This window comes from Pseudorca crassidens, chromosome 14 (assembly GCF_039906515.1).
Source record: "Pseudorca crassidens isolate mPseCra1 chromosome 14, mPseCra1.hap1, whole genome shotgun sequence".
Taxonomy (NCBI): domain Eukaryota; kingdom Metazoa; phylum Chordata; class Mammalia; order Artiodactyla; family Delphinidae; genus Pseudorca; species Pseudorca crassidens.
In genome coordinates this window covers 60,468,279-60,495,603 of record NC_090309.1, presented here as the reverse complement: position 1 = coordinate 60,495,603, position 27,325 = coordinate 60,468,279, and the positions used below count along the sequence as shown (strand labels likewise).

Sequence of the window (27,325 nt, the reverse complement as noted above, 5' to 3'; positions counted from 1 at the left end):
CCCGTGATCTTCACCACTACATTACACTACACGGCCTGTATAAAACCTCAAACCAGAAAAGTCAAAGGCCAAACGATAAAGGCTGAGGGCAGGTGGCAAGGAAGCTTGGTCACAGGAGCAGGGAAAGTTCCTTATGTACAAATACATAAACTTTGAACTGACTCTATGGAGGCACCTGAATTATGTGGGAAATCTTGAATGTCTTCCTGACTCTCAGGTAAAGATTTAAATTTCCTGAAACAATGTGAGGGCAGTCATATCTATCACTGCCTCATTTTCAGTTACCTAGAACAAAAACCAAAACTGGTGTAGAGAAGGTGAGGCTGGTCTAATTTTACTAAAGCTGAAAAGACTGTCTACTCCAAACACTGCCCTCCACTGACTTGTGGAAATGTTTAAAATACACAGCACTAGATCGTCAGGTAGGCTAAGCCACCATCTCTGGTGCAAAGTTCAGGTTAACTGTAAATTTCCATATTAAGTGTAACATGCTCCCAGAGTAGTATCTCACAACGAGCTGGCTTCATAGTATACCTGGTGAGTTACCTCGCCAGCAAAGGCTGTGCTTATTAACCCTGGTGGCACAACAGAATCACCTGGGGGGCCATTAAGAAATACCAACGCCCAGATTCTACCCTGGACCAGTTAAGTTAGCCTCGGTGGGGAGGAGTGGAGGATGGGCATCAGTATTTTTCAGAAGCTCCTGAAATGATGTTAAAATGAAGTCAGAGTTACAAAATCTCGAGGGGAATGTGCTGTCAGGCACATATAAGGGGATATAGGAGCTCAGGAAATGTCTGAATTACAGGTGCTGAGATCCCAGGTGATGTCATGAGTTAGGTAACTGCGTAACAGGGTTACATACAGGCTCGTGACCGTGTATGTTATCCTGCACCATCAAATGCTCAGTGGAGACAATTTAATATGAACTGACTCCTTATCCATGTCCTTTCTTTCCTCTGTGAAAGGTTCTCCCTTTTATCAACTGAAATGATCAGGAAAATACATATTCAGGCCTCACTGTTTGAACCTCTCCAAGAAATACTTTCCCTGAGGTTGACCTGAGAATCACTACATGAATAGCACCTTTGCATTTTCATTTAACAATCAACAATGAAAGTGTCCATTCTATGTGACTGAATGTTCTGTATGTAAATTCTGTTCTGCTCCTTAGTAGCTCTGTGATCTTGAGAAAGATCATCTTTCTGGGTCCCAGGTTCTCTCCAGTAAAGTGTGGGGGATTAACACAAAGGAGGTAGGGTTTTGGGGAGAATTAGAAGTAAATATGTAAATTAACTAGCTCAGAAACTGAAATATGTCATTGTTTTACATATTCAAATTTCAGGCAGTAATGAAAAACTAATATCTTTTCCTGAATAAACTTATAGTATGATGATATAGAATAACTATTTCAATTATAAACTTCTGATTTGAAACCTTAGAAAATTAAGCTATAAAAATTGGGAAATTACTAAAATGCAATCAAATCTTAAGAGCTACGATACATTCTGGTTAAATGCCCAATAGCTCAAAAATTGTGGAAATAAATTCAACAGCTCACCTTTCCATTTCTTGTATAATGTGTTTGATGTCTTTTCCTAACTTAAACTTTTTCCCAAATGGAATATCGGAAATAATAGTATCGACACTTTCTGAAGGCAGTGGTAATTCTGAAACACAAAAATGAGAGAATCTGATGACAGTAAGTTCAAACATCTGCAACCTAAGTATGAGAAAACTGAAGTACACTGGATTATTTTTGCATATTAAATAAAATTTAGGGTTGCTAATACTGTTTCTAAGGAATTACAAGATCCTGAAAGGCTTTCATAATCACCAAAGATATATGGCATAGTTGTTGTATTCCGTTCTTTGAAAAGTGTTTTTTTTATATTGGTATAATAAAATATGACATAAGCAGAATTTTAAATTAACCAGAAAATTCAACTCTTTAAACATATTACATGAATAGATAATTACTAGATCCAAGAAGAAATATATTAGGATGTCTAGAAAGACCTTTTACAAAATTACGTCCTATAACTTTCATTTTTCTTTTCATGATCATATATAAAATTTTGCATGATCTATTTGTTTTTAAGAGAGGTGGCCCATAGCTTTCATTGTGGTTTTAAAGGAGACCCAAAGGGTTAAGAACATCTACTTAAGTCCTAAGACTAGAGAAAAGGCCAAACAATCAATAATCAACAAAATGAATATCATCTCTAAAACAAAATACAGTGTTTGATTATCAAATCTAAATTTCCTTCTCAACTTTACATCTTATTCTCAGAAATCAGATTACCATAAGGTAATCTTACCTACACCCAATCTTAACTTCCACATTTTCTGAGTAAACTTTTCACTTTCCAATTATTTTACTTCCACCACCATCTAAACTAAGTTAGATAACCATTTTTATTTTGGAAAGCATCTAATTCTATAGAAGCGCAATAGAATTTAAATAGTCTTTACTATCTGAATACAATACAAATTTTTGTTGGCGGGAGATTTAAAAACAAAATAAAAAATCCTGTTATCTGGGAGAGTCTAATGAACACTTGCTTATCTTTCCTAGTTCTGACCTTACCTGAGATTAGTAGAAGAGCAGGCTGTTAGAAAACAAGTAACGGGATAATATTCTGTTCGGACTAGGCAGGAAATCTTTTCTCCATGTCACGTTTTGACTTCATGCCTTTGGTTTTAGGTTACTGATATGGGACACATCCACTTGAACACTGTTAACTATACTTTTTGTGAAACTACTGAAGACAATGTACAGACATGGTTATCAAACGTTTCTACACGAGGAACCAGGCAGTAACTTACTCCTGAGATTGAGCCCAAGTCTTTTGTCTACTTAAACACGCACATACATGAGTTGCCCATCTTCAGATTTGGTAACATTTTTTCCCCTTCTGGTTGGTGTCTATTTTTATTTGCAACTTTTCTACTCTGTACCATATAATTTGCCGAACTGCTTTAAATCATTTTAGAAGCTGAAGGAATACACTTCGAGATAGAAGAGAGTAACTTTTTACAAAGTTCTAGAACTGAGTGGTGTTATCTTCCAATAGAACATAAAATAATCTGAACTTCCATTGATGTGGCTTTTGTTGTGTAGCCTCTGGCGTCAGACAGCTTGCATTTGGCTCTGCCACTTACTAGCTATGCGACTTTGGGAAATTATTGCTTCAGTTTTCTCATCTGTAAAATGGGATAAGACTACCCATCTCAGAAGTTAACAAGCGAGGAACTCACGGAAAGTATGTACAACAGTGCCTGGCATGTAAAGAGCACTCAGTAACTGTCAGCTATTGTCATTACTTACAATGTCCTCTCTGAGGTGTATAAGGAGATGACAGCCAGGTGGAGACCAGTGGGTCAGAATCCTTCAGGGAAGCTCTGCAGAACTTCGCAAGTCCTTGTCACCGCGCCTCAAAGGCCTGGGGGGGCAACTACTTCCAGATGGGCCTCTTTCCAACTCACCTTCCCTTTAGCAGTGGTTCTCAAAGTGTGTCCCTAGAGAAGCAGCATCAGTATCACCTGGGAACTACAAATGCAAACTCTCGGGGCCCCCAGCCAAACCTATTTAGTGCGTATCAGAATCGACTGAAGGGCTTTGGTGGAACACAGACTGTGGGCCCCGCCTCCAGAGTTTCTGATGCAGAAACTCCAAAAATCACGAGCAGTTGACCCGTAAGATTAAACACGCAGTAAAATCTTTTAAATTATTAAATGTTTAAACTGCCTGTGAACAAAGAGTTTGTAATTAAGGAGATAAAATTCTGAAATAGAAACAGAACTCAAAACAAGTAAAAAAAATCTCTTTTTTACATCTCTGCAGGATGATTCAAGAACATGAAAAAAAATTTAAAAGACTGGTATGTCTTGAACAAAAACTGTCCTATTTACTCCCTCCTTCTGGGAGAAAAATGAGTAAGAACTGCTTAAAACCAGGATTATGGCCCTAAGATGTTTTATTCCAAAAGGTTTTAAGAGCCTTTAAGATATCTTTCTTTGTGTCTACTTAGACAAGAGACAAGGTAAATTGAGCACTTTTATAAAATTGGGCACGCCCTTTTTCTATTTTCTTTAATTGTACTTCTGTTTGTTATTCTTTCCATCGTCCAGGTTTATAACAATGGCATTCTGTCCTGTAATTCTCAGGTGTTCAAAATTAGTTGTATATTTGATCCAATCCTCATGACCATTTTACCTTGGCTTTCTCTACTCCTCAGTTGGTTCATCTCTTAAATATCTGGATTTTATTAATTTTTTTCCCCCCTCAAAAGTGCTTATTAGTGAAATGTTGCCTGAACCTTTTTATATTTGAAAATATCTCTATACTAAAATGACATCTTGGTTGGGCGCGATATTTCTGGGTCCCACTTTGCCTCAGTAACCTTGTAGGTAGCCACTATTCCACTGGCTATTGCTCTGCCATTTTGTTTCTTTCCATCACGGCCAGATTTTGAAGTTTATTGCATTAGATTATGCGCTTTCCTTATTTGGTTGCTGCTGGTGAAATTTTTCCCTTTTATTTACACTATTCTTTTTCTGATTTCATTAAATACAAGAGAATACAAATACTTCAATGAAGCTGAAGTTTCAATCTGTCTTCTTAATCCATAATGAGTCTTGAATATGCAAAATGTAGTTTGGCATCTGGATCTGGTCACCATTTAATTTATAGTCCAAACAGAAATCTTTATTTATTTATTGAAGTGTAGTTGATTGAATGATTCAGGTATACAGCACAGTGATTCAGTTTTTATATATGTATAAATATATATATAAAAGAATATATATATGTATTCTCTTCCAGATTCTCTTCCATTATAGCAAACAGAAACATTTTTGAGAACAAAGAGGTTAGAAATAAAATTATATACTTTTTGAGATATTTATTGTCTAACAAATTGGTTTATTATTATGGTGAACCTAAAAAATAACATATCTGGCATAGTGAAGTTTTTTTAAAATAATATTTTATTGTAGTTGATTTACAATGTTGTGTTAGTGAAGTGTTTTTTTGCAGTACGTGGGCCTCTCACTGTTGTGGCCGCTCCCGTTGCGGAGCACAGGCTCCGGATGCGCAGGCTCAGTGGCCACGGCTCACAGGCCTAGCCGCTCCGCGGCATGTGGGATCTTCCCGGACCGGGGCACGAACCCATGTCCCCTGCATCGGCAGGCGGACTCTCAACCACTGCGCCACCAGGAAAGCCCTGAAGTTTTTTTTTTAAATAAAAACTTAAAATATTATTTAACATTAAAAATAAGTGAAATACTTATTTATGGTCTGTACTCACATGCTGAGCAGTTTCTTGGATGCATCAGCTCTAATACCATGTCATCACTGGCATTTTTCAGAAGAAGGTAGTATTTTTGTTTGTTTGTTTGTTTTGTTTTTGCGGTACGCGGGCCTCTCACTGTTGTGGCCTCTCCCGTTGCGGAGCACAGGCTCCGGACGCGCAGGCTCAGCAGCCATGGCTCACGTGCCCAGCCGCTCCGCGGCACGTGGGATCCTCCCGGACAGGGGCACGAACCCGCGTCCCCTGCATCGGCAGGCGGACTCCCAACCACTGCGCCACCAGGGAAGCCCGGTTTTTTTTTTTTTTTAAATATGGACTTCTAAAATTTTTCGTACAGTTGCTTGCAACATTCTTCAAAGTTTCATTTTTACGGTTGATAGTACGGTAGAGCTCAGAGTAAATTCTGCTATATGGAGGAGACTCTCAATTCTATTTTTTTTCATAGGGAAAGTGTAAATATCTCAGCCCTCTGGTTCACAGTCTCTCCATTCAGAGTGCCTTTGACAAATATTTTCACAACACAAAACGCAATTAAGTTGTCTCTATCATTCTTTTAATTGTTATGCCAAATTTAGAGGCTATAAAATCTAAGCCTTCTCAATTTCATTCCATTCCATTCTAGAATATACATTTATCCAATTAAAATAAGGAAGCCATTAGAAGATTCTTCCTATAATATACCCAAGGTGTATTTACAAATTTCAGAATAAATACTGTGCATAATTGAGCTCTCACTGTTTTAATTTGTTCATTTCTTCCTTGGTGATTGTAGGGATAGATTTTAATGTCCAGTTGCCAGTTTTGTTTTTAATAACTGCGATTCATCAAAACTTTCAGAAACTTAAGGTTTTTGGCACTCCATTTGTTGAGTTCTTTGATTACAGATTTCCAATGAATTTTGAAAAAAATGCAACTGCAATTAGGCAACTTGTTTATTTTAAAAAGTTTATAGCACAATTATAAGATACCCTGGCTGATTTACAAAGTAATTCTTCAAAGGCTTCAACATTTTTTAAAACATTTAAGTATAGTTGACTTACAATATTGTGCCAATCTCACTGTACAGCAAAGTAACACAGTTATACACATATATACATTCTTTTTTATGTTCTTTTCCATTATGGTTTATCCCAGGAGATTGGATATAGTTCCTCGTGCTATACAGTAGGACCTTGTTGTTTATCCATTCTAAATGTAATAGTTTGCATCTACCAACCCCAAACTCCCAGTCCATCCCACTCCCTCCCCCCTCCCCCTTGGCAACCACAAGTCTGATCTCTATGTCTGTGAGTCTGTTTTGTAGATAGGTTCATTTGTGCCACATTTTAGATTCCACATATAAGTGATATCATATGGTATTTGTCTTTTTTAAAAAAATAAATTTATTTTACTTTTGGCTGCATTAGGTCTTTGTTGCTGAGCGTGGGCTTTCTCTAATTGCAGCAAGTGAGGGCTACTCTTCGTTGTGGTGCGTGGGCTTCTCATTGTGGTGGCTTCTCTTGTTGCGGAGCACAGGCTCTAGGTGCGCGGGCTTCAGTAGTTGTGGCCTGGGGGCTCTAGAGCGCAGGCTCAGTAGTTGTGGTGCACAGGCTTAGTTGCTCCATGGCATGTGGGATCTTCCTGGACCAGGGCTTGAACCCTTGTCCCCTGCACTGGCAGGCGGATTCTTAACCAGTGCCCCACCAGGGAAGTCCCTGTCTTTCTCTTTCTGACTTACTTTACTTAGTATGGTAATCTCTAGTTGCATCCATGTTGATGCAAATGGCATTATTTCATTCTTTTCTTACGGCTGAGTAATATTCCATTGTATATACATGTACCACGTCTTTAGCCGTTCATCTGTCGTTGGACATTTAGGTTGTCTTCATGTTTTGGCTATTATGAATAGTGCTATGAACACAGGGGTGCATGTATCTCTTTGAATTATTCTTTTGTCCAAGTATATGTCCAGGAGTGGGATTGCTGGATCACATGGTAATTCTATTTTTAGTTTTCTGAGGACCCTCCATACTGTTATCCATGGTTGCTGCATCAACTTACATTCCCACCAACAGTGTAGGAGGGTTCCCTTTTCTCCACATCTTCTCCAGCACTTGCTGTTTGCAGACTTTTTTTTTTTTTTTTTGCGGTACGTGGTCCTCTCACTGTTGTGGCCTCTCCCGTTGCGGAGCACAGGCTCCAGACGCGCAGGCTCAGCGGCCATGGCTCACGGGCTCAGCTGCTCCGTGGCATGTGGGATCTTTCCGGACCGGGGCACGAACCTGTGTCCCCTGCATCGGCACACGGACTCTCAATCACTGCGCCACCAGAGAAGCCCTGCAGACTTTTTAATGATGGCCATTCTGACCAGTGTGGCGTGGTACCTCATTGTAGTTTTGATTTGCATTTCTGTAATAATTAGTGATGTTGGGCACCTTTTCATGTGCCTACTGGCCATCTGTATGTCTTCTCTGGAGAAATGTCTATTAAGGTCTTCTGCCCACTTTTTTGATTGGGTTGTTTTTTTGTTGTTGAGTTGTATGAGCTGTTTGTATATTTTGGAGATTTAGCCCTTGTCAGATGCATCATCTGCAAATATCTTCTCCCATTCCGTAGGTTGTCTTTTTGTCTTTTTTTTTTTTTTTATGGTTTCCTTTGCTGTTCAAAAACGTGTAAGTTTGATTAGGTCCCATTTGTTATTGTTTTTATTTCTATTGCCTTGGGAGACTGACCTAAGAAAACATTGGTACAATTTATGTCAGGGAATGCTTTGCCTATGCTGTCTTCTAGGAATTTTATAGTGTCGTGTCTTATGTTTAAGTCTTTAAGCCATTTTGAGTTTATTTTTGTGCATGCTCTGAGGATGTGTTTTAACTTTATTGATTTACATGCAGCTGTCGAACTTTCCCAACACCACTTGCTGAAGAGACTGTCTTTTTCCCATTTTATATTCTTGAAAGGCTTAAACATTTTTAAACCTACCTAATGATGGGCAAGCAAATAAAGCGTGTACGGTCATGCTGAATTACTTTTTTTGCATTCAACCATCTTTATCACAGATAGCCTGCAGTTCAGTTACTCTGCGTAAATTAAAATTTTTTTTTTAAAGTCTGTTATTTTGATAACTTAAGTTTCTATTTCAATTCAGAACATCACAGCTTGTTTGGAGGTAATTATGAATTATGTAGGTACCATGTCAAATTCCAAGTACATTTCTGCTTCACAGGTTACTTTATTTAATAAGAACATTAATTTTCACCATGATGCTGTGGTCCACCAAATAATGCATAAACAGACACACATGCAGTGCTGAGCTGAATTTACAGCAGCATTCAAAATAAGGAAAGATGTCTCATCTCTGACAGAAAAAACTTCCTAAATTTCCAAGAATTGGGGGGAAAAAAAAGCTAAACCACTACTGGAATTGACTTAGCTGATCTTTTTGAAGCATCTGATAACACGGATACAAAGATGGCAACATTTACCTTTCTGCAGAGGTCTTCTGCTAATGGAGCCAACATATTAATAGCTATAGCTTCATTTTATTTATGTACATAAGGAAATTTGGAATTGAAAATGAGCAAAATTAATTTAGAAGAGTGGTCACTTGATCTAAATGAAAAGTCATGCTTCACAGAGTGACATTTAAATGCAGTTCTTTCAGCTGCATGTGATAAATACTTAATTGTGGCTCAGTCTCCTTAAAATAATGACTAAGTTTTGAAGTAAATGCTAGATGCTTCTATGAACAGATTTGTTTCATTGGATTAGTGCTATCATCATGGCCCTCACAGTGGATGATAAATGGTAATAAACATTTTACTCAAGTTATCTGTTCATCAACAGCTTTCTTGAGAAATATAAACTTTTTCATTAAATATGCACTTTTAAAACCTAACTGCTGCTGAAAGAGTTTGTTACAGAATAGTAGCATTACCAAATAATAAAAAGGGATTTACACCATATGATAAACCATAAAGCCATTGTAGCAAAAACACTCAAACTCTATGGTGAGCTTCTTACCCCCTATTTCCCACACATATTTCACACACACCTAACCCATCACTTCCTACACTTCCCCCTGACTCCCCAAATGCCAGGGCATCCTGGCAGCTTCATGAATCTTGCAGGATATGGTGTGAGTCACAACACACCTGACTAGAACACCGAGGGCCAGGTGAGCAGGGGCAGGACTGGTATTAGAGGAAAACTCACACTAATAAGAAACAAAATGCAACCACCACATTACGTGGAGCTTACGGGTGTAGAAAAAAGCATATGCCTGATATCTACAAGTGTAGAGACGAAGGCAGAGATGTGACTGAGAACAAAGCACGGTTATTACCAATAATCTATTATACACTCGTTCACTGAATGTGACAGGCTACAGAATGTCTAGTTAGAAGGAGTGAAAACATTCCCCTTTTTTCACCTGCCTATGATTTTGTCATTTTAGTTAATCATTCGTGTGTTTCTTTTGCTCAAATCTGTATATATATTATACGAGAATGTAAGTATTTCTGTAGATCAAAAAAAAGCCTAATCAGTGACTAATTATTTCCTAAGACAGCCTGCAACATAATATTCATTTGGTTCCAAATTTTCATGATGATGAAAACTTACGAATAAACACGTGCAAAAATTCTGCATGTTAAAGGATTATCTCATCTTATATTAGTAGAGGGTTATAAGATAAAGTGAATGTTACTAAAAAAGTAGAAAAAAATAAGGCCATTAATGCACACAAAGAATAAAGACAGTGATTCTGCAAAAGCACAAATCACGGTAGGAGTTTCATTGAATACTAATGTTCCTAGATGTATCCATGCTTACAGAAGTCTTTAATTCATGCTGTGTTTCAGACACTGGACTCCATGTAGTTACGTAATAAATTCTCACTACGGCCCTATGAAGTAGGTACTAGCTTCATATTATAGATGAGAAAATACAGAGAGGTCCAGTGTTTTGCTGAAGGCTCCACAGTGAAGAAATAACAGTGGATCCAGGATTTATACTCAGTTTGATTCTGAAGTTCATATGTACTCTCATTATAGTAAGAGGTGGGAGATCCTTGTGTAGAAATACAATTCTAAATTGTAGTTATGATTAGAGCTTTAAAAGGTAAAACCAAATTAATGAAGAAAATACACAAAGAACAAATGCCGGAGAGGGTGTGGAGAAGAGGGAACCCTCTTGCACTGTTGGTGGGAATATAAATTGATACAGCCACTATGGAGAACAGTATGGAGGTTCCTTAAAGCACTAAAAATAGAACTACCATATGACCCAGCAATCCCACTACTGGGCGTATACCCTGAGAAAACCAGAATTCAAAAAGAGTCATGTACCACATTGTTCATTGCAGCACTATTTACAATAGCCAGGACATGGAAGCAACCTAAGTGTCCATTGACAGATGAATGGATAAAGAAGATGTGGCACATATTTACAATGGAATATTACTCAGCCATAAAAAGAAACGAAATTGAGCTATTTGTAATGAGGTGTATGGACCTAGAGTCTGTCATACAGAGTGAAGTAAGTCAGAAACAGAAAAACAAATACCATATGCTAACACATATATATGGAATCTAAAAGAAAAAAAAATGGTTCTGATGAACCTAGGGGCAGGACAGGAATAAAGATGCAGACATAGAGAACGGACCTGAGGACACTGGGAGGGGGAAGGGTAAGCTGGGACGAAGTGAGGGAGAGGCATGGACATATATACACTACCAAATGTAAAATAGATAGCTAGTGGGAAGCAGCCGCATAGCACAGGGAGATCAGCTCGGTGCTTTGTCACCACCTAGAAAGGTGGGATAGGGAGGGTGGGAGGGAGACGCAAGAGGGAGGGGATATAGGGATATATGTATACATATAGCTGATTCACTTTGTTATACAGCAGAAACTAACACACCATTGTAAAGCAATTATACTCGAATAAAGTTGTTAAAAAAAAAAAGAAAACAAACACTTGTATCTAGCTAGAATGTCCACCTCTAAAGTAGAGGCATGCAACGAAGGGGTACTTATTAAATAGTTAATATTGGCCCCTATGTACACAAGATATATAATCCCCCTAGACTGACTTTTAATATTAAAAGGCTGTGATGTTAAAATAATTTAAAACAGATGTTTTATTCTTTCCTCCAGAAAGTTATCTTGAAAACCAGTAATTCACAAAAGAAAAATCTACAAATGACATAAAGTGAAAAAGGGTTTATCGCACTAGTAATTAAAGGTAAACTTTACAATATTTTACCAGATTTGTAAAGAGTTTAAAAAATCGTAATAGAACGATAATATCCAGCCTCAACAAAGGCTGAGGGAATGTGCACTACAGTGGCCACACCTGGTCTGGTGTGACCTGTTACAACTTCCATCCTCATGCGCTCTGCCTTCCCGTCACCAGGAGTGCCCATCCTGCCGCTTGTGCACTGCGTCCCATCCTTTCTTGGGGGCTGTGAGTGTATCAGATGAGCAATTCTCTCTCTCCTACACTGTCGAGTTTCTCCTGTTTATCTGTTCATTCTCTTTAGCATAAGAACATGTTGTACTTTTTTTAAAAAAGTGAATTCTATCTTCAAAAAATCCCTGCTTGATCCCTAATCTCACCACTTTCTATTACTGCCCCATCTCTCTGCTCCCCTTACCGGTCAAACGGCCCAAAAGAACGACCAGGGCCAGCCGTCTGCAGGCTACCTTCCCCCGTTCTCTCCGGGACCCACTCAGGCGGGCAGGTCTATGTTCCCGCTGCTCCACGGAAACAGGCAGACCATATTTTGCTTCACCGCCCAGCAGCATCTGACACAGCTGATGGTTCTTCCTCAGATTCTCTCTTACCTTCTCATCACTGGTTGTTCCTTTACTAGATTCTCACCCTCCAGAACTCTAAGCATCTCATCCTCAGAGAAAGCCTCTCTTTTCTCTATTTGTACTTATTTCCTAGGTGATCTCATGGATTTAAATGTTATCTATACTAGGGATGTCTATCTTCTCCCTTAAGAAACTCCAGGTCTGTATACTGACCTACTGCACTGACATCTTCTCCATGTGGTATCTAATCATCACGTGGAACTGAACAGGCCCCAAACTCCAACTTGTTCCGCCTGCAGTTTTCCCCAACTCCACCCTCTAGCTGCTCAAGTCAGAAAGCTCAGTCATCCTCGTTCTTTTGCTCAGTTAATCCACCAGCAAATCCTGTTGGTTCTACCTTCAGAAAATTTATATACATATCTCTGACCTCTACTTAACACTTCCACCAATATCACTTTGCCCCAAGCCACCACCATTTCTTACCTGGATTATTGCAAGAGTCTTGTAACTAGTCTCTTTGTTCCAATCCTTGCCCTACTATTGTCTCTTCTTAACACAGCAGTTAGAGTGATCTTTTAAAAAAGTAGGATTTATTTGGCTATTTGGTGTCATAGAGAACTTTCTTCTTAAAATTTTTTTTTTAATAACAGTTGAGCAGTTATACTTGATTTTAAAGTGAAATCTTATGGGAAATGCCCCAAGCATGAGAACTGATGAAAGTGGAGTGGGGAGCGCAGCAACGTTCTGATGGGCAAATCAGTACTTCCTTCCTCATGCTGTTTAGGCACTTTGGAGATTGTACAGGGTATGAAAAACCACTGCTCTGGAACAACTTATAGAGCTATTCCATTTTTCTTGAGGTCTCAAAAAAATAGCTTTCTTAAAGAAATTAGGGTATATGAAAACTTGATTTCAGTCTAATCACCCCTTGGCTTCCTCTAGAAAATTGCGTCTTATGCGCAGAGTCCCGTTAAAAACCTTGACAGAAAGGTTGAAAAGATAGTCATTGATAGCAAACAACTATGCGATCTCAATCAATAGTACAGTTTCTTCTCTGACACTGCTTTATTATGCATTTATATAAAAGTTATCCTAATATTTTCTTCTTGTTAATAACTCATCTCTACTACTTTTCTACTATAATAAAAATTTGTTTAAACAATATTCTGTTCCTCTAGATTACAGATTCAATACTGGGACTTACCTACCACCTATTCTCTCATTCTCATGTCAAGAGAATACGATTTTCTTAGCTGGGAATTAAATGTGGTCACTTTTAAGAGAGAAAGGTGCACTAAGGGAAAAAAAGAAGGAATGTGAGCCTTCTCTCGAACAGTCTAAATACCTTGGCCCTTAGGGAAATATTATTTTGGACTCCACAGACTTGATTCCTCATCATGTTTCTTGCTGCTGATTCCGCGTCAGTAAACTGGGAGTAATGGTTTCCCTCTACCTCACAGCGTGACCAATTGTCCTGGTTTGCCCCAGACTTTCCCAGTTTTAGCCCTGAAAGTAGTACTGGTTTAGCAAACTGGGATAGTTGGTCACCTCACTCCCTATATCACAGGAATACTGTCCAATGAGACAGGAGAAGGTAAGATAATTCAAAACATTTCATATACTTTATCTGAAAGAATCCACAGAGCTATTATTATTATTCTGTTTATTTTACGCCTATACTAAGTGATCCCTGGTTATGATGTGAGAAATGGTTCAGATGCAACAACACATCTTAAGAAGGCATGCTTTTACTTACATGCTTAGGGAAACTACATAAATACCGTTCCTGATCATGAATCATTTGAAGAATTAAAAAGTTACAATTATCATATTGGAAGTACACTGAGTATTGGCGCCACAGATATATTACAGGGTATAAACAATTCAACCTTTATATATGAAAAGTGAGTCTTGTTTTATATTATGATCCTAAATGTATTTGCAAATGTTCATTTACCCCAAATGTTTGCATTTTTAATATCTTACCTATCACAGAGGCTTTAAGTAACTCAATTTTATCCTTAAGGCCTGCAGCTTTCAGATTGTCACAGGCACCTAGTAACTGTGAGTCACTGACGTCAGCACCCATGTAATACACATCCTGTGAGGGAAGAAATTCATATTATAAGTATAAATAAACCCATATTTTATGTAGTTAAGAAAATCTACTTGCATTTTCAATGATGAAAATGAAATTAATAGATTTGTTAGTTCAGGTTAAAACAAATTTAGAATATTTCTTTAAAATGACATTCATGGGCAAAAAACAGAAGTTTTTGTTAAAATTTTAAAAACTGTTAATAATATTTTACAATTACAAATGTCTAAGGAATTTAGGGATTTATATAATGTAGGTCATGACTAATTATTGTATTTCTATCATATTTTCCTAAATTTCTCACAGTGTTTAAAGAAATAACACAGCAATTTAATTAACCCTTCATAGTCTATTTTTATTACAGTTATATAGCAACTTGTATAATTAAAAAATAATCCCTAAATAGACAGTCTACCTGTAAATAATTGGTAAGTGAATACACACACACACTGATTAACGTAAAACATTGCCTGGTTTACCAAACTTTAGAACTTACTGGCCATTCTTTAGCAGCTTCCAAAAGTATTGTTCCAAGTCCACACATTGGATCTAAAACAACTGCACCGGCCTATAGACAGAAATGTTGATTTGCTATCATTAAATCTATTATAATAGGTAATATAAAAGAAACCTAACACTTGAGGAATCAATATTTCAGAGTAAAGACTCCTTTCTATACTTCATTAGGAATTTCAGGTAGTTAAAGCCCTAGTGCAGGTATGCTTGACACATTTAAAGATTAGGAAGGAGCCCAGTGTGGCCAAAGCACAGTGAGCGAGAGGGGCAAGGTGGGGATTACGTCAGAGAGGTGGCCAGACTACTCCATCAAGGTGGGCTGCATTACACCGCGTGCAGTCACAGCCACCGAGTCCTACAGGTTGAAAACACTGTGTAGCTCAGGCTCCAAGCCCACAGAACGACACCTGGGGCTTCTGCTCCTCTCTCAGCAAGTCAAACAGTGAAGTGGTCGCCACCTGGAGCATGGCCACCGCTGTGGCAGAGGGAAAGAAAGCAAGACAGATCAGGCACTGGCTTTTAAAGGTGCCACCTGGAAGGGACATACATCATTTCCACCGACATGTCAGTCACAGGACACACACAATTTGAAGGGGCCAGGAAAGTGTCATCCTATCTGTACTTGAGAGGAGAACAGGAAGTGCGGAGAAAAAACTAAGAACTCTCCCATCTGGGCAGTGGGGCTGGGGTGGGGTCACATCACGTCAGATCTCGTAGGTGTTACAAGGGGTCTGGTTCTATGCTGAAGGGTGGGAAGCTGTTGGAGGGAAAGTAAGCAGGAGTAACACGATGTTACATTTCAAAGGGATCATTCTGGCTGCTCTGTTGAGAACGGATCACAGAAGGGCAAGAGTGTTACAGGGAGGCTAGTTAGGGAATCCAGGCAGAGATAACGGTGGCTTGAATAAAGAGTGACGCTGGTGGAAGTGGGGAGAAGTAGTTGGATTCTGGGTATATTTTAAAGGTAGAACCAACAGGATGGATTGCATGTGGCATGTTAAAGAATGACAACGGTCTGAAGTGACTGAAGTTTTTGACCTGAGCATCAGGAAGACGAGCTGCCTGTTACTGAGCTGGGAAGTGTTGGGGAGGAAAAGCTACAAAGGAGACGAGAGTATAGTTCTGGACATGTTCATTTTGAGATACCTCTTAGACCAAGCATGGATGTCAAGTGTACTTAAGCATCTGAAGTTCAGAGGAGAGGTTCAGGCCACAGATATAAATTTGGGAACCGTGGTGGTTAGTTTGTAAATGGTATTTAAAGCATCAAAACTGGATAAGCCATCTAGGAAGCAAGAGAAGTTAGAAAAGAACAGTCTCTGGGCTGGACGCCGGTGATCTCCTAAGTACAGACATTTGGTAGATGAATATTCAGCAGGGCACACTGACAGCAGCACATCCTGACGTAGAACCTAGAGTGGTCCTGAAACAAAGTGGAAACACCCATTTCAAGAAGGAGTGATGACAGTGTCCACATGCTAGTAGATTAAGCAAGATGAGCTGTTTCAGTGGAGTGTTGGCGATGAGAACCTGAGGGAAGTGGGCACAAGAAAGAGTGGGAAGAGAAGAAGTAGACACCAAGTATGGACAACTAGTTTAAGTTTTTCTGTAAAGGGAAGCAGAGAAGGGGGTGGTAGCTGATGGAGCATGTGGGTTCAGGAGAGGGTTAATTAATTCTTTTTTAAGTTGCAAGGTGTGTACATGCTGATGGGAATGACCTAGTAGAGAAAAAAGTCCTCAAGTAGGCAAGAGGGAATGGAATCCAGTACACAAGTAATGGAGTGAAACAAGGACAGTTCATTTATTATAATGAAGACCAGGCAAAGTATGAGGGCGTAGATTCCAATATGTCGGTAAACTTGGTGGGAAGAACATGTTAAAGTTCTCTTCTGATTCCAATATTTAAGTCAATTAAGAAGTAAGAGAATTCAAAGTATGGGCAAGAAATGGCTGTAATGATAGAACATAAAATCCAAGCTGTGAAAGGGGGCTGAGGACAGGTGGTGAGTAGGGTCGCCTACTAGAGGTCCCACGGGGTTAAAGAACTGCTTTAGGGCCCAAGAGGAAGTGAATGCGAAAGAGAAGGTTAACAGCAGGATCCTTGAATCTGAGATTTTGGAAGGTATACCCTTCTGGGTATGACAAAGTCTAGGATGTGACTAAGGCAGATCGTTAGAGGTAGGGAAGCCAAGACACTAAGGGAGCAGACTACACAGTGGACACTGAGGTCGTAAAGAATTACGCAGGAGAAATGGTCTAAACCATTACAGAAAAGATAGGAAGAGATCTGTAGACACCGGGATAATCTGATGGCATGCGCTTCTAAGGCAGTGAGAGATCTGGGGGCAGAAGGGGCGACGAGGCCAAGCAGGACGCCTATCCCACCTCCAGGCCCAGCGGTCCCTTGGTCTGTCTACAGAGGAGGCAGAACGCTCAGAGGATAGCCAGGACATCAGGGGGTACCTGATGGAAAGAAACAAAATGTCCTTCGAGAGAGAGACTTTCCCCTGGCATGAAATTATGGAGAGTATCACACGGGTCCCCCATGAAGGGGCAGAGAGTAACAAAAAGGATAATGATTTAAATGGCAACTATAAGATTAATAGTGGTATGAGAACTAATCTTTATTAAGATCTTAAAATGTGCCAAACACTGTGTTCTTTCTCCCCCATGGTCCCTGTTCAATGAGGTAATTTGACCTTAAGTATCTTTCAGTGTCTATTTTACTGTAGGACCTTTTCTATCCATGACATTTGGGTACACAGGCAGAAGCAGAGAAGTATTTCTATATGCTTATGAGATTTATAGAACTTGGTTTTCCTTACTTGTTATGATATATAGGAAGAACAGTTTATAGTAAACATGAAAAAGATCTAGCGACCCCAGACTTAAGTTTCATTTTTCGTGGCACTGGCCTACCTGAGGTTGAGCTGCTTGTGCACTGCTCTGGGTACCAAGCTCCAAAGAGGGGCCTGGATCAATGCTGGATACTGGCATCACTTACACGGTGGGTCACCACTGCATTCCCCCCAAAAGAACCCTGCTGTGCTATTTCTCACCTACTTTAACAGACCTTCTTTGTTGATGGTCACATTAGAGAAACAATTTTTACTTTCGGTCCTAGCAGGACAAACTGACAAAAGGGAAAAATTTCATTGAGTATTATCTGTGGATATTTTCAATCATTTACTTTCTATATTTCTGAAAATTGTATGTTTATATCAGATAAAGGTAACATTTCAAATTTGTAGGTGGTTATATAAATTTATATGTAAATATAAACTGTGGTGACATCACTGGAAGTTTGGGAAAAAATAAACTGTTACCATATCCCTCTCTCCTTACTAAAAAATTTAGGCTAAAGATTTAAATCAAGTAAAGAAAATCATGGATTCTGGGAACGTGGTAATATGGAAATAGCTCTCTCCTTGTTCTCTCAACTCTGAGCTACTTACTTCTGAGGCAAGCGATGCTCAGAACTACAGGCAACCGGTGCCAAGCGATGCCCTGGGCTCTGCTGAGGTCCCAGGAGAAGGAGCCAGTATGAGGTCTCCTTGCCATGGGCTGGGTGGGTGATTAGAGACCAGTACTGGAACCCAGAGGGGAAACCACTGGAATCAGGGAAAAACCTGGTCTTCAGAGATCTGTGGACCTGCAGGGAGACCAGTAAATAGAAAAGTTTCCACTGAGTGCCTGAGCATGGCTGACAGTCTCCTTACACTACCAAACCCAGGGGTGCCAGAGATCCACTTGCCTTTTACCACTTACAGGATTCCAGGCATTTAAAATACTTTACTAACCACACTTGAGCCCCAGTGAGCCAACAAAGAAAAATAATGACACATCTAAGGGGAGGAGGTCCCTCAAAACCTAGAGAGAACGTAGAGCAAACAGAACACACATCTAGTGAAATGTAACTTTTGGAGGGAACAGATAAACATGTGAAAAAAAGTAAGAGCTTCTAAAGATAGCAAATATAGCACACACATACACAATTTTCCAAAGCTAAAAAAGACCATGATTTTAAAGCTAAACATTTCAATAAATAAAGTAGAGCACATCTTTGTGACTCTTGTTATAGTTTCTAAGATAATATCCAAGAATAACTCAAAACGCAGAGCCAAAATATAAAGAGATGGAGAGCATGTGAGAAAGGAAGCTTAACATGTTTATCACAGGAATTCCAGAAGCAGAAAAAAGGAAGTAGTTTAAGGTTAAAGACACTAAAGCAAAATAATTGAGGAAATAATAATTAAGTAAATAATGCACGAAAGAGTGCCTGAGGTGGAGGAAAAAAATGTTTTTTTATAATTATAAATTCCAAATAATAATTATTATAACTATGATTATTATTACTGTTGGGGTGCAGGGCAGGCCACCCCAAAATATGCTTCAATGGCATATTGAATATCTTGAATTAAAGTTACTTGAGAAACAGCCGGTAAAAAGAAATGATATTAACAAAGAAGGAAAGAAAGAAAAAGACACCTCCTTTCCCCCTGAAAGCAGAAACTAAATTTCCCTTGTGAAGGTATCCTCCCACTACTGGGAGGAGATAGAAAGCATCCTTATCACCAGAGTTAGGGAACTGAAGGCTAAGAAAGCTGTATAAACAAACTTTGTTAGTTCTTCATTCGTCTGCTACTACAAGCACAAATAATTGTTTCTTTGTCTAAAAATAATACATAAACAGCCTGCTTTGGTCACTTCAGGGGTCCCATTTCTATTAGACTTCCATGCATATGAATTAAATATTTTTTTCCTCCTATTAATCTGTCTTGTGTCAATTTAATTATTAGACCAGCCGAAAGAACTCAAGAGGGGTAGGAGGGCAGTCTTCACCTCCCTGACATTACTATAGCAGAAGTCAACACTTACATACTTTCTATATGCTAGGCATTGTTCTAATCACTTGATAAATGCTAATTCACTTAGTCCTCACATGACCCTGTGAGATTATTATTTTCATCTTGCAAATGAGAAACTTAGGCACAGAGATGTTAAGTTATCTTACATAAAGTTTCCCAGCCAGTAAGTGGTAGAGCCAGAATTAGAACTCAGTCAGACTCACCGAGTTCTGGGTTGAATAGAAAAGACTCTTACATAAGTATTTACATCCTGGTGATATTCCTGAACTTTAAAGGATTAAAGAGAAAACTCTCATAAGCTTGCAAGCAGAAAGGACAAGACAGGCATAATGGAAAAGAAAAATCACACTGGCGTGAACTACTCACCTAGAACACCAGAAGTGAAAAGACAATGGAATAGCATCTACAGACCTCTGAGAGAAAAGGACTGCGACTCAAGAATCTTATACCTAGCCAAAGTGACGATACCCAGGTTGACAGGAGGAAGTTTGAGGATATATAGGAATCCAGACAGTATATTCCTCAATACCACATTTGAGGAAAGTAGCTAAGAAAAGACTAATCAAGCAACAAATAAACCTGAGCCGAGGCCTCAAAGTGAAGAACAAAGGCGAGGAGCAATGCACCTCACAATATATCTTTGTGCGTTTATACAGAAACGTGCATGTTACACACATTACATCTTAATGATTAAGGATAGGCTGTGTAAGGTAAGTGCAGAGTAAGAACTTCTGAAACAGAGGGTCATGCTTTAAGGGAAATTCTGATACATAATAAATAATTTAGTTCAATCTAGTAGTTGGGAGTTGGGAGTGGAAGGTGGGAAAATGTTTCAAAGGTCTCATTGTAGGGAGGAGTAATTCTGTGGGGCAGAAGAGAAAGAAGTACCCTGGAGGTCTCATCTTATGATAGGGAAGAGGGGACAGAGGAGGGAAGATGAGAGTGTCTTGGTGGTAAAAACAGTGTCTTGGCAAAGAAAAGAGTTGATGTCTTGTTGTAAAGTTAGAATCGAGTCCCATGTGTTTAATTGAGAGAGCTGGGCGAGGGAGCCACTCATGGAATAGAACATAGAGTAAACTCCAACCTCAGGGAGAACAGTGAAATGATTAACTTGCTTAAACTAGCAAAAATAAAGAACACACTGTCAGAAGTTACAAACAGAATAAAACAGGAGGAACGCAATCAGGTGTATCTATCATAATACCGAATACTCTCATTGAAAGACAGAGCCTATCAGAGTGGGATAAAAACAGAGTTCTGTGTTTATTAAAAAAACACACTGAAAACAAAGGTGAAAATAAAGCAGGGTCAAAGAACTACTACAAAGGAAAATGCAAAGAGAAAGAAAACAGTGAAAATATTAATAAGACATGGTGAAATTTAAATTTTCAAATCAAGATAATGAAAACTTTAATAACAAGAAAGAGGCACACTTCACAATGAAGCAGTAACATTCATAAAAGAGTATAAACCAAGCTACACAGCAGCTGAATGAGGTAACAACTAATAAAAATGCAAAATCTTAAAAAAATGTAATAACCTAATAAATTTCAAAATACCTCTTTCAGAACTGAGCAGATAGTAAAACAGTAAGTAAAGATATAAAGGCCATCTCCTGACTAGAAAATAAAATTATTTTCTTATGTCCATGGAATATTTACAAAAACTGATCAAGATCTTGGTTAAAGGACCTTGCTATTACATTAATAAGAATGAGAACAGTTTCCTTACCTTAATTTCTGCGAGAGAGGCCATTGCCCACGCTATGGTAGATCTCAGTCCTGCTGTCTTGATGTAAGCTCTGCTGGCTAAAGGAACCCTAAAAGAAAAGAACACCCAATATTACTGTATGTTAAAGAATATGATATAAACAAAAAATGAACCCATTCATATCTGTACCTCATTTTAACAAGTTCATACAACATGCACTAAAGTATTTCCTGTTAGAGAATATTTAACCTTATTACAAAATTACCTTCTCTAATTGGCACCTTGTCTAACCAGCCAGTGTGGTATTTCAGAAAGGTAAATTTTTTAGATAAATGAAATTTAAACCATTTTGTGTTTAACTTATAAAGATTTAATCACATGAGGGAAATCTTCCTAAAGTGTTTATAGACTTCCCTGACTTCCCACACAGACTAGACCTTGCCTTGCTGATCTGGAGTCATCAAGAGGAACAGACTGCATTGTGATATAGATGTAGTATGGGAAGCAGGGCTGAATGGATGCTAACCCTTGAAATATGTTTTCTAAAAGGTCCCTTTTGTAAGTTTGCTTTTTGCTCATTTGCATCTTTCTCAAAAGATGGAATGAAGCATGACATTGCATTGCCTAAGATAATTTATCGAACGAAGGGCTGAAGCAGACATCTCCCCAATGAGTTCACTGGCCTCCATTATATATCACTTTATACTTTCTCCTCTACCTAATCATTGCTACTATCGGTGTTTCCAGATTTGATACAAATTTTCAGAAAATTATTTTTATGTTTCTAATGCAACGAACAAGCATTTCCTTGGAAATATCAATGCACTTTTCTATTTCATGTATACAATTTGTTGGTAAGACATTACGGGTATGATTTCAAGAATCAGTGCCTGGTTGTTTTGGGGATAGGCTTGTTCCAAAGCCACTAAGGGGCTCTTCTACTAACATTACACAAAGCCACAGTGTTTTCCAAACCCTATTTCCTTTCATCATTTTATTTCTGCTCTTTCTTTGACTTTAAGTTATCCTGTTTTGTGTGTATTTACTGCAAGCCTCTTAAGATCTTAGAATGAAATAATTATAAATACCTTATCAAATAAAACGGTATAATTGCATATTTACTATTAGGAGGAAGCCCTGAATGGTAAACCCATGAGAGTTGTGGGGTTTTTTTCTCTTAAAAGGTTTTTCAGGAAATAAAAATTCACATTGTAAATAGTACTATATCCACAGATTTGGAATCTGGGATATAAACTTTGCAGGTAAAAAGACTATAAAATATTTTGATCAATGAATCTTGCTTCTGCAGGTTAGGTGCAGCAATTACCTTGCTACAAAACACATTAGTTAAAACCAAAATGAAGAGATTATTTTCACTCTAGAAACAAACACAGAGAGAGAGCGAGAATTGGTATGGAAAACTGTCTTTGTCCATATATATTACAAAGTGCTTTTCTAAGCATCAGAGATTTATGTAGAACCTTTACATTTTTAGCCATTATGTGCATATTTTTACTAACAGAGGTTTTATTTTATGGAAGCCAATTCTATTAATATGTGACAAAAGTGAACACATTCTTATTTTGCTTAACCTTGGGCAAAACTAATCTGCTATTACTTCAACAAAATGGCCTCATTATGTCAGTAAAAATAAAATTATTCGGGGGAAAGAAGTGTTCAGAAATAAACTCCTTGAAAATAAAAATAATTCCCTACTTTCGTAAAATCCGCTGATGTGTTTAATCAGAGTTTAGCTGGCTTTTACCTTAGTACAAAAATAAAGGTGTTTTTTCCTCCAGAAAGTAGGCATAGAGGGAACTTACCTCAACATAATAAAGGCCGTATATGACAAACCCACGGCCAACATTGTTCTCAATGGTGAAAAACTGAAACCATTTCCTCTAAGATCAGGAACAAGACAAGGTTGTCCACTCTCACCACTATTATTCAACATAGTTTTGGAAGTCCTAGCCATGGCAATCAGAGAAGAAAAAGAAATAAAAGAAATCCATATCGGAAAAGAAGAAGTAAAACTGTCACTGTTTGCAGATGACGTGAAACTATACATACAGAATCCTAAAGATGCTACCAGAAAACTACTAGAGCCAATCAATGAATTTGGTAAAGTAGCAGGATACAAAATTAATGCACAGAAATCTCTTGCATTCCTATACACTAATGATGAAAAATCTGAAAGAGAAATTAAGGAAATACTCCCACTTACCACTGCAACAAAAAGAATAAAATACCTAGGAATAAACCTACCTAAGGAGACAAAAGACCTGTATTCAGAAAACTATAAGACACTGATGAAAGAAATTAAAGAGGATACAAACAGATGGAGAGGTATATACCATGTTCTTGGATTGGAAGAATCAACATTGTGAAAATGACTATACTACCCAAAGCAATCCACAGATCCAACGCAATCCCTATCAAACCACCAATGGCATTTTTCACAGAACTAGAACAAAAAATTTCACAATTTGTATGGAAACACAAAAGATCCCAAATAGCCAGAGCAATCTTGAGAAAGAAAAACGGAGCTGGAGGAATCAGGCTTCTGGACTTCAGACTATACTACAAAGCTACAGTAATCAAGACACTATGGTAATGGCACAAAAACAGAAATATAGATCAATGGAACAGGATAGAAAGCCCAGAGATAAACCCACACATGTATGGTCATCTTATCATTGATAAAGGAGGCAAGAATATACAATGGAGAAGAGACAGTCTCTTCAATAAGTGGTGCTGGGAAACTGGACAGCTATATGTAAAAGAATGAAATTAGAACACTCCCTAACACCTTACACAAAAATAAAAACTCAAAATGAATTAAAGACCTAAATGTAAGGCCAGACACTATCAAACTCTTAGAGGAAAACATAGGCAGAACACTCTATGACATAAATCACAGCAAGATCCTTTTTGACCCACCTCCTAGAGAAATGGAAATAAAAACAAAAATAAACAAATGGAACCTAATGAAACTTAAAAGCTTTTGCACAGCAAAGGAAGCCATAAACAAGATGAAAAGACAACCCTCAGAATGGGAGAAAATATTTGCAAACGAAGCAACTGACAAAGGATTAATCTCCAAAATTTACAAGCAGCTCATGCAACTCAATATCAAAAAAACAAACAACCCAATCAAAAAATGGGCAGAAGACCTAAATAGACATTTCTCCAAAGAAGATATACAGATTGCCAACAAACGCATGAAAGGATGCTCAACATCACTAATCATTAGAGAAATGCAAATCAAAACTACAATGAGATATCATCTCATACCGATCAGAATGGCCATCATCAAAAAGTCTACAAACAATAAATGCTGGAGAGGGTGTGGAGAAAAGGGAACACTCTTGCACTGTTGGTGGGAATGTAAATTGATACAGCCACTATGGAGAATAGTGTGGAGGTTCCTTAAAAAACTAAAAATATGGGCTTCCCTGGTGGCACAGTGGTTGAGAGTCCGCCTGCTAATACAGGGGACATGGGTTCGTGCCCCGGTTCGGGAAGATCCCACATGCCATGGAGCGGCTGGGCCCATGAGCCATGGCCGCTGAGCCTGCACGCCCGGAGCCTGTGCTCCGCAACGGGAGAGGCCACAGCAGTGAGAGGCCCACGTACCAAAAACAAACAAACAAACAAAAAAAACCTAAAACTGAAAATAGAACTACCATATGACCCAGCAATCCCACTACTGGGCATATACCCTGAGAAAACTGTAATTCAAACACAGTCATGTACCACAATGTTCACTGCAGCACTATTTACAATAGGCAGGACACAAAAGCAACCTAAGTGTCCATCGACAGATGAATGGATAAAGAAGATGTGGCACATATATACAATGGAATATTACTCAGCCATAAAAAGAAATGAAATTGAGTTATTTGTAGTGAGGTGGATGGACCTAGAGTCTGTCATACAGAGTGAAGTAAGTCAGAAACAGAAAAACAAATACCATATGCTAACACATATATATGGAATCTAAAAAAAATGGTTCTGAAGAACCTAGGGGCAGGACAGGAATAAAGACGCAGACGTAGAGAATGGACTTGAGGACATTGGGAGGAGGAAGGGTAAGCTGGGACGAAGTGAGAGAGTGGCATGGACATATATACACTACCAAATGTAAAACAGATAGTGGGAAGCAGCCACATAGTACCGGGAGATCAGCTCGGTGCTTTATGAGGGTGGGATAGGGAAGGTGGGAGGGAGACGCAAGAGGGGCAGATATATGTATACGTATAGCTGATTCACTTTGTTATAAAGCAGAAACTAACACACCATTGTAAAGCAATTATACTCCAATAAAGATGTTAAAAAAATAAATAAAGGTGGTTTTTGATCTTACATACATTTCTTCTTTTTTCTATTACACACCGTGTATCAGCAAGTTGAAGACATTCTCACCTACATCTCTCTAGCCTAGACTTTTCCCTTGAATCCCAGATCCATATCTTCAAACGTGTATTTGGACATCTTTTACCTGGAGGTTCTTTAAGTACTGCAAAATTTAAAGATATAAACTAAGTACACTCTCCTTTCCCTGTATTTACTATCTTGATATACGTCTTCATTTCCTTAGGCCACTTACCATCTATGTACTGGGTAATCTCATCTACACCTCCAGCTGAGACTTGTCACCTGAACTCCAGAGCTGCAACTTTAAATATCTACTTGGACGTGTTTCACTGGACACATAACTACTTCCTTTCCCCATATTTTATATCTCAGTGACTGACACCAGTGTCTCTTCGTTGCCAAAATCAGATATCTGGAAGTTATTCTAGACTCCCTAACATTTTCTTGAATGCACGGCCTCCTTTTTATTACCCCCAACTTTGCCTTAGTTCATTTCTTCATCATTCATCGCCTGAACCGGTATGAGTTTAACCCCCCGCTTTTTTATTTCCTTTCCCCTTTAAAATATAATTTCCTTGGTAATTTTTTAAAAATCACAAACCTAATCACAACACTCTTCTGCTTCAAATTCTTACTGCTTTTCGAATAAAATTCAAGTTATTTAACCCGGCTTATAAGACACTTCATGACTCATTCCCAATCCTCAGTCTCCTTTACCACCACTCTCCCTATGCACTCCCTGTCCCATCTATACCGAAGCTACTTGCTGTCCGCCATGTACCTCAAGCCTCCTCACACCTCCATGCCTCTACACGTGCAGTTCCTTGCTTGTAAGATCCTTTCCTTCTCTTGTCCACTTGAGATATCCTTGCTTATTATTCTCCATTTAAGTGATACACTGAGTGATACTCTTCTGTGTTCTTTTGCTCACCTGTCCTCCATCAGTTAGGTCCTCTTTTCTAATTCCAATCAAGCACTGACCACATATCTGTTCTCCCACTAGAGTGGATTCCTTGTGTTTAATGCCATCTTACTCATCTTTGAACACTGGATATGTAGCACAATGCTTAGCACAGAGTAAGTGCTCATTAGATAATTTCACTTGAAATTAATTGAATGAATTAATCTTACTCTAGTAAATGCTTCTCCCCTTCCCTCCTTAGTTGCTGATCTGTTTAAAAATAGTTGAAATTTATTCACCACTTACTGTATCATAAAAGCAGTTATCTCATTTTCATATGTGTTATCTCATTAAATCCCAACTACAAAGCTAGGAAGTAGATACCATCCTTTTCCCAATTTTATAGCAGAGGAATGTGATAATATGCCCCAACTCGCAGAGTTATTTTGTGGAGAAGGGGGACCTGAAGTCCATGGTTCTTATCCACTGTGCTTACTGTACCAGGTGATGTGCTACTAAGATACACATTTTTGTGTGTCCCTCAAACTCGATGGCTGCTCTGTCCTCTGTTCCATCACTTCTGACTTTCTTCTCTTGTCAGGGTCACCAGGTTACAGTTTCTGACCTCCACCATCACTTCTCTTGTCCACCGCTATCTGCTTTTCAGTTCTTCATATGCCCCCCTTGCCTCACACAATGGCGAACTGTTTTAATCAACACGCTTCGTGATTGCTTCCTTCCT

The 27,325-nt window shown here is 38.6% G+C and overlaps 1 protein-coding gene across 10 annotated transcripts in view; it reads right to left on the bottom strand.

Moving 5' to 3' along the window:
- The window catches only part of THUMPD2 (THUMP domain containing 2), a 45,711-nt gene that overhangs the window by 5,781 nt on the left and 12,605 nt on the right, over nt 1-27,325 (bottom strand). For 3 of the 10 annotated variants that reach the window (XM_067703182.1, XM_067703175.1, XM_067703181.1), the window contains 5 exons: nt 23,129-23,272; nt 21,327-21,414; nt 14,708-14,779; nt 14,100-14,214; nt 1,562-1,670 (listed from right to left, as the gene is read on the bottom strand). In XM_067703182.1, coding sequence (XP_067559283.1) covers nt 1,562-1,670; nt 14,100-14,214; nt 14,708-14,779; nt 21,327-21,414; nt 23,129-23,272 — 528 coding nt within the window. Of the gene's footprint in view, nt 1-1,561; nt 1,671-7,881; nt 13,092-14,099; nt 14,215-14,707; nt 14,780-18,182; nt 18,380-21,326; nt 21,415-23,128; nt 23,273-27,325 lie in introns of those variants that run through there. The other 7 variants (XM_067703180.1, XM_067703177.1, XM_067703184.1 and 4 more) reach the window with 6 other exon arrangements.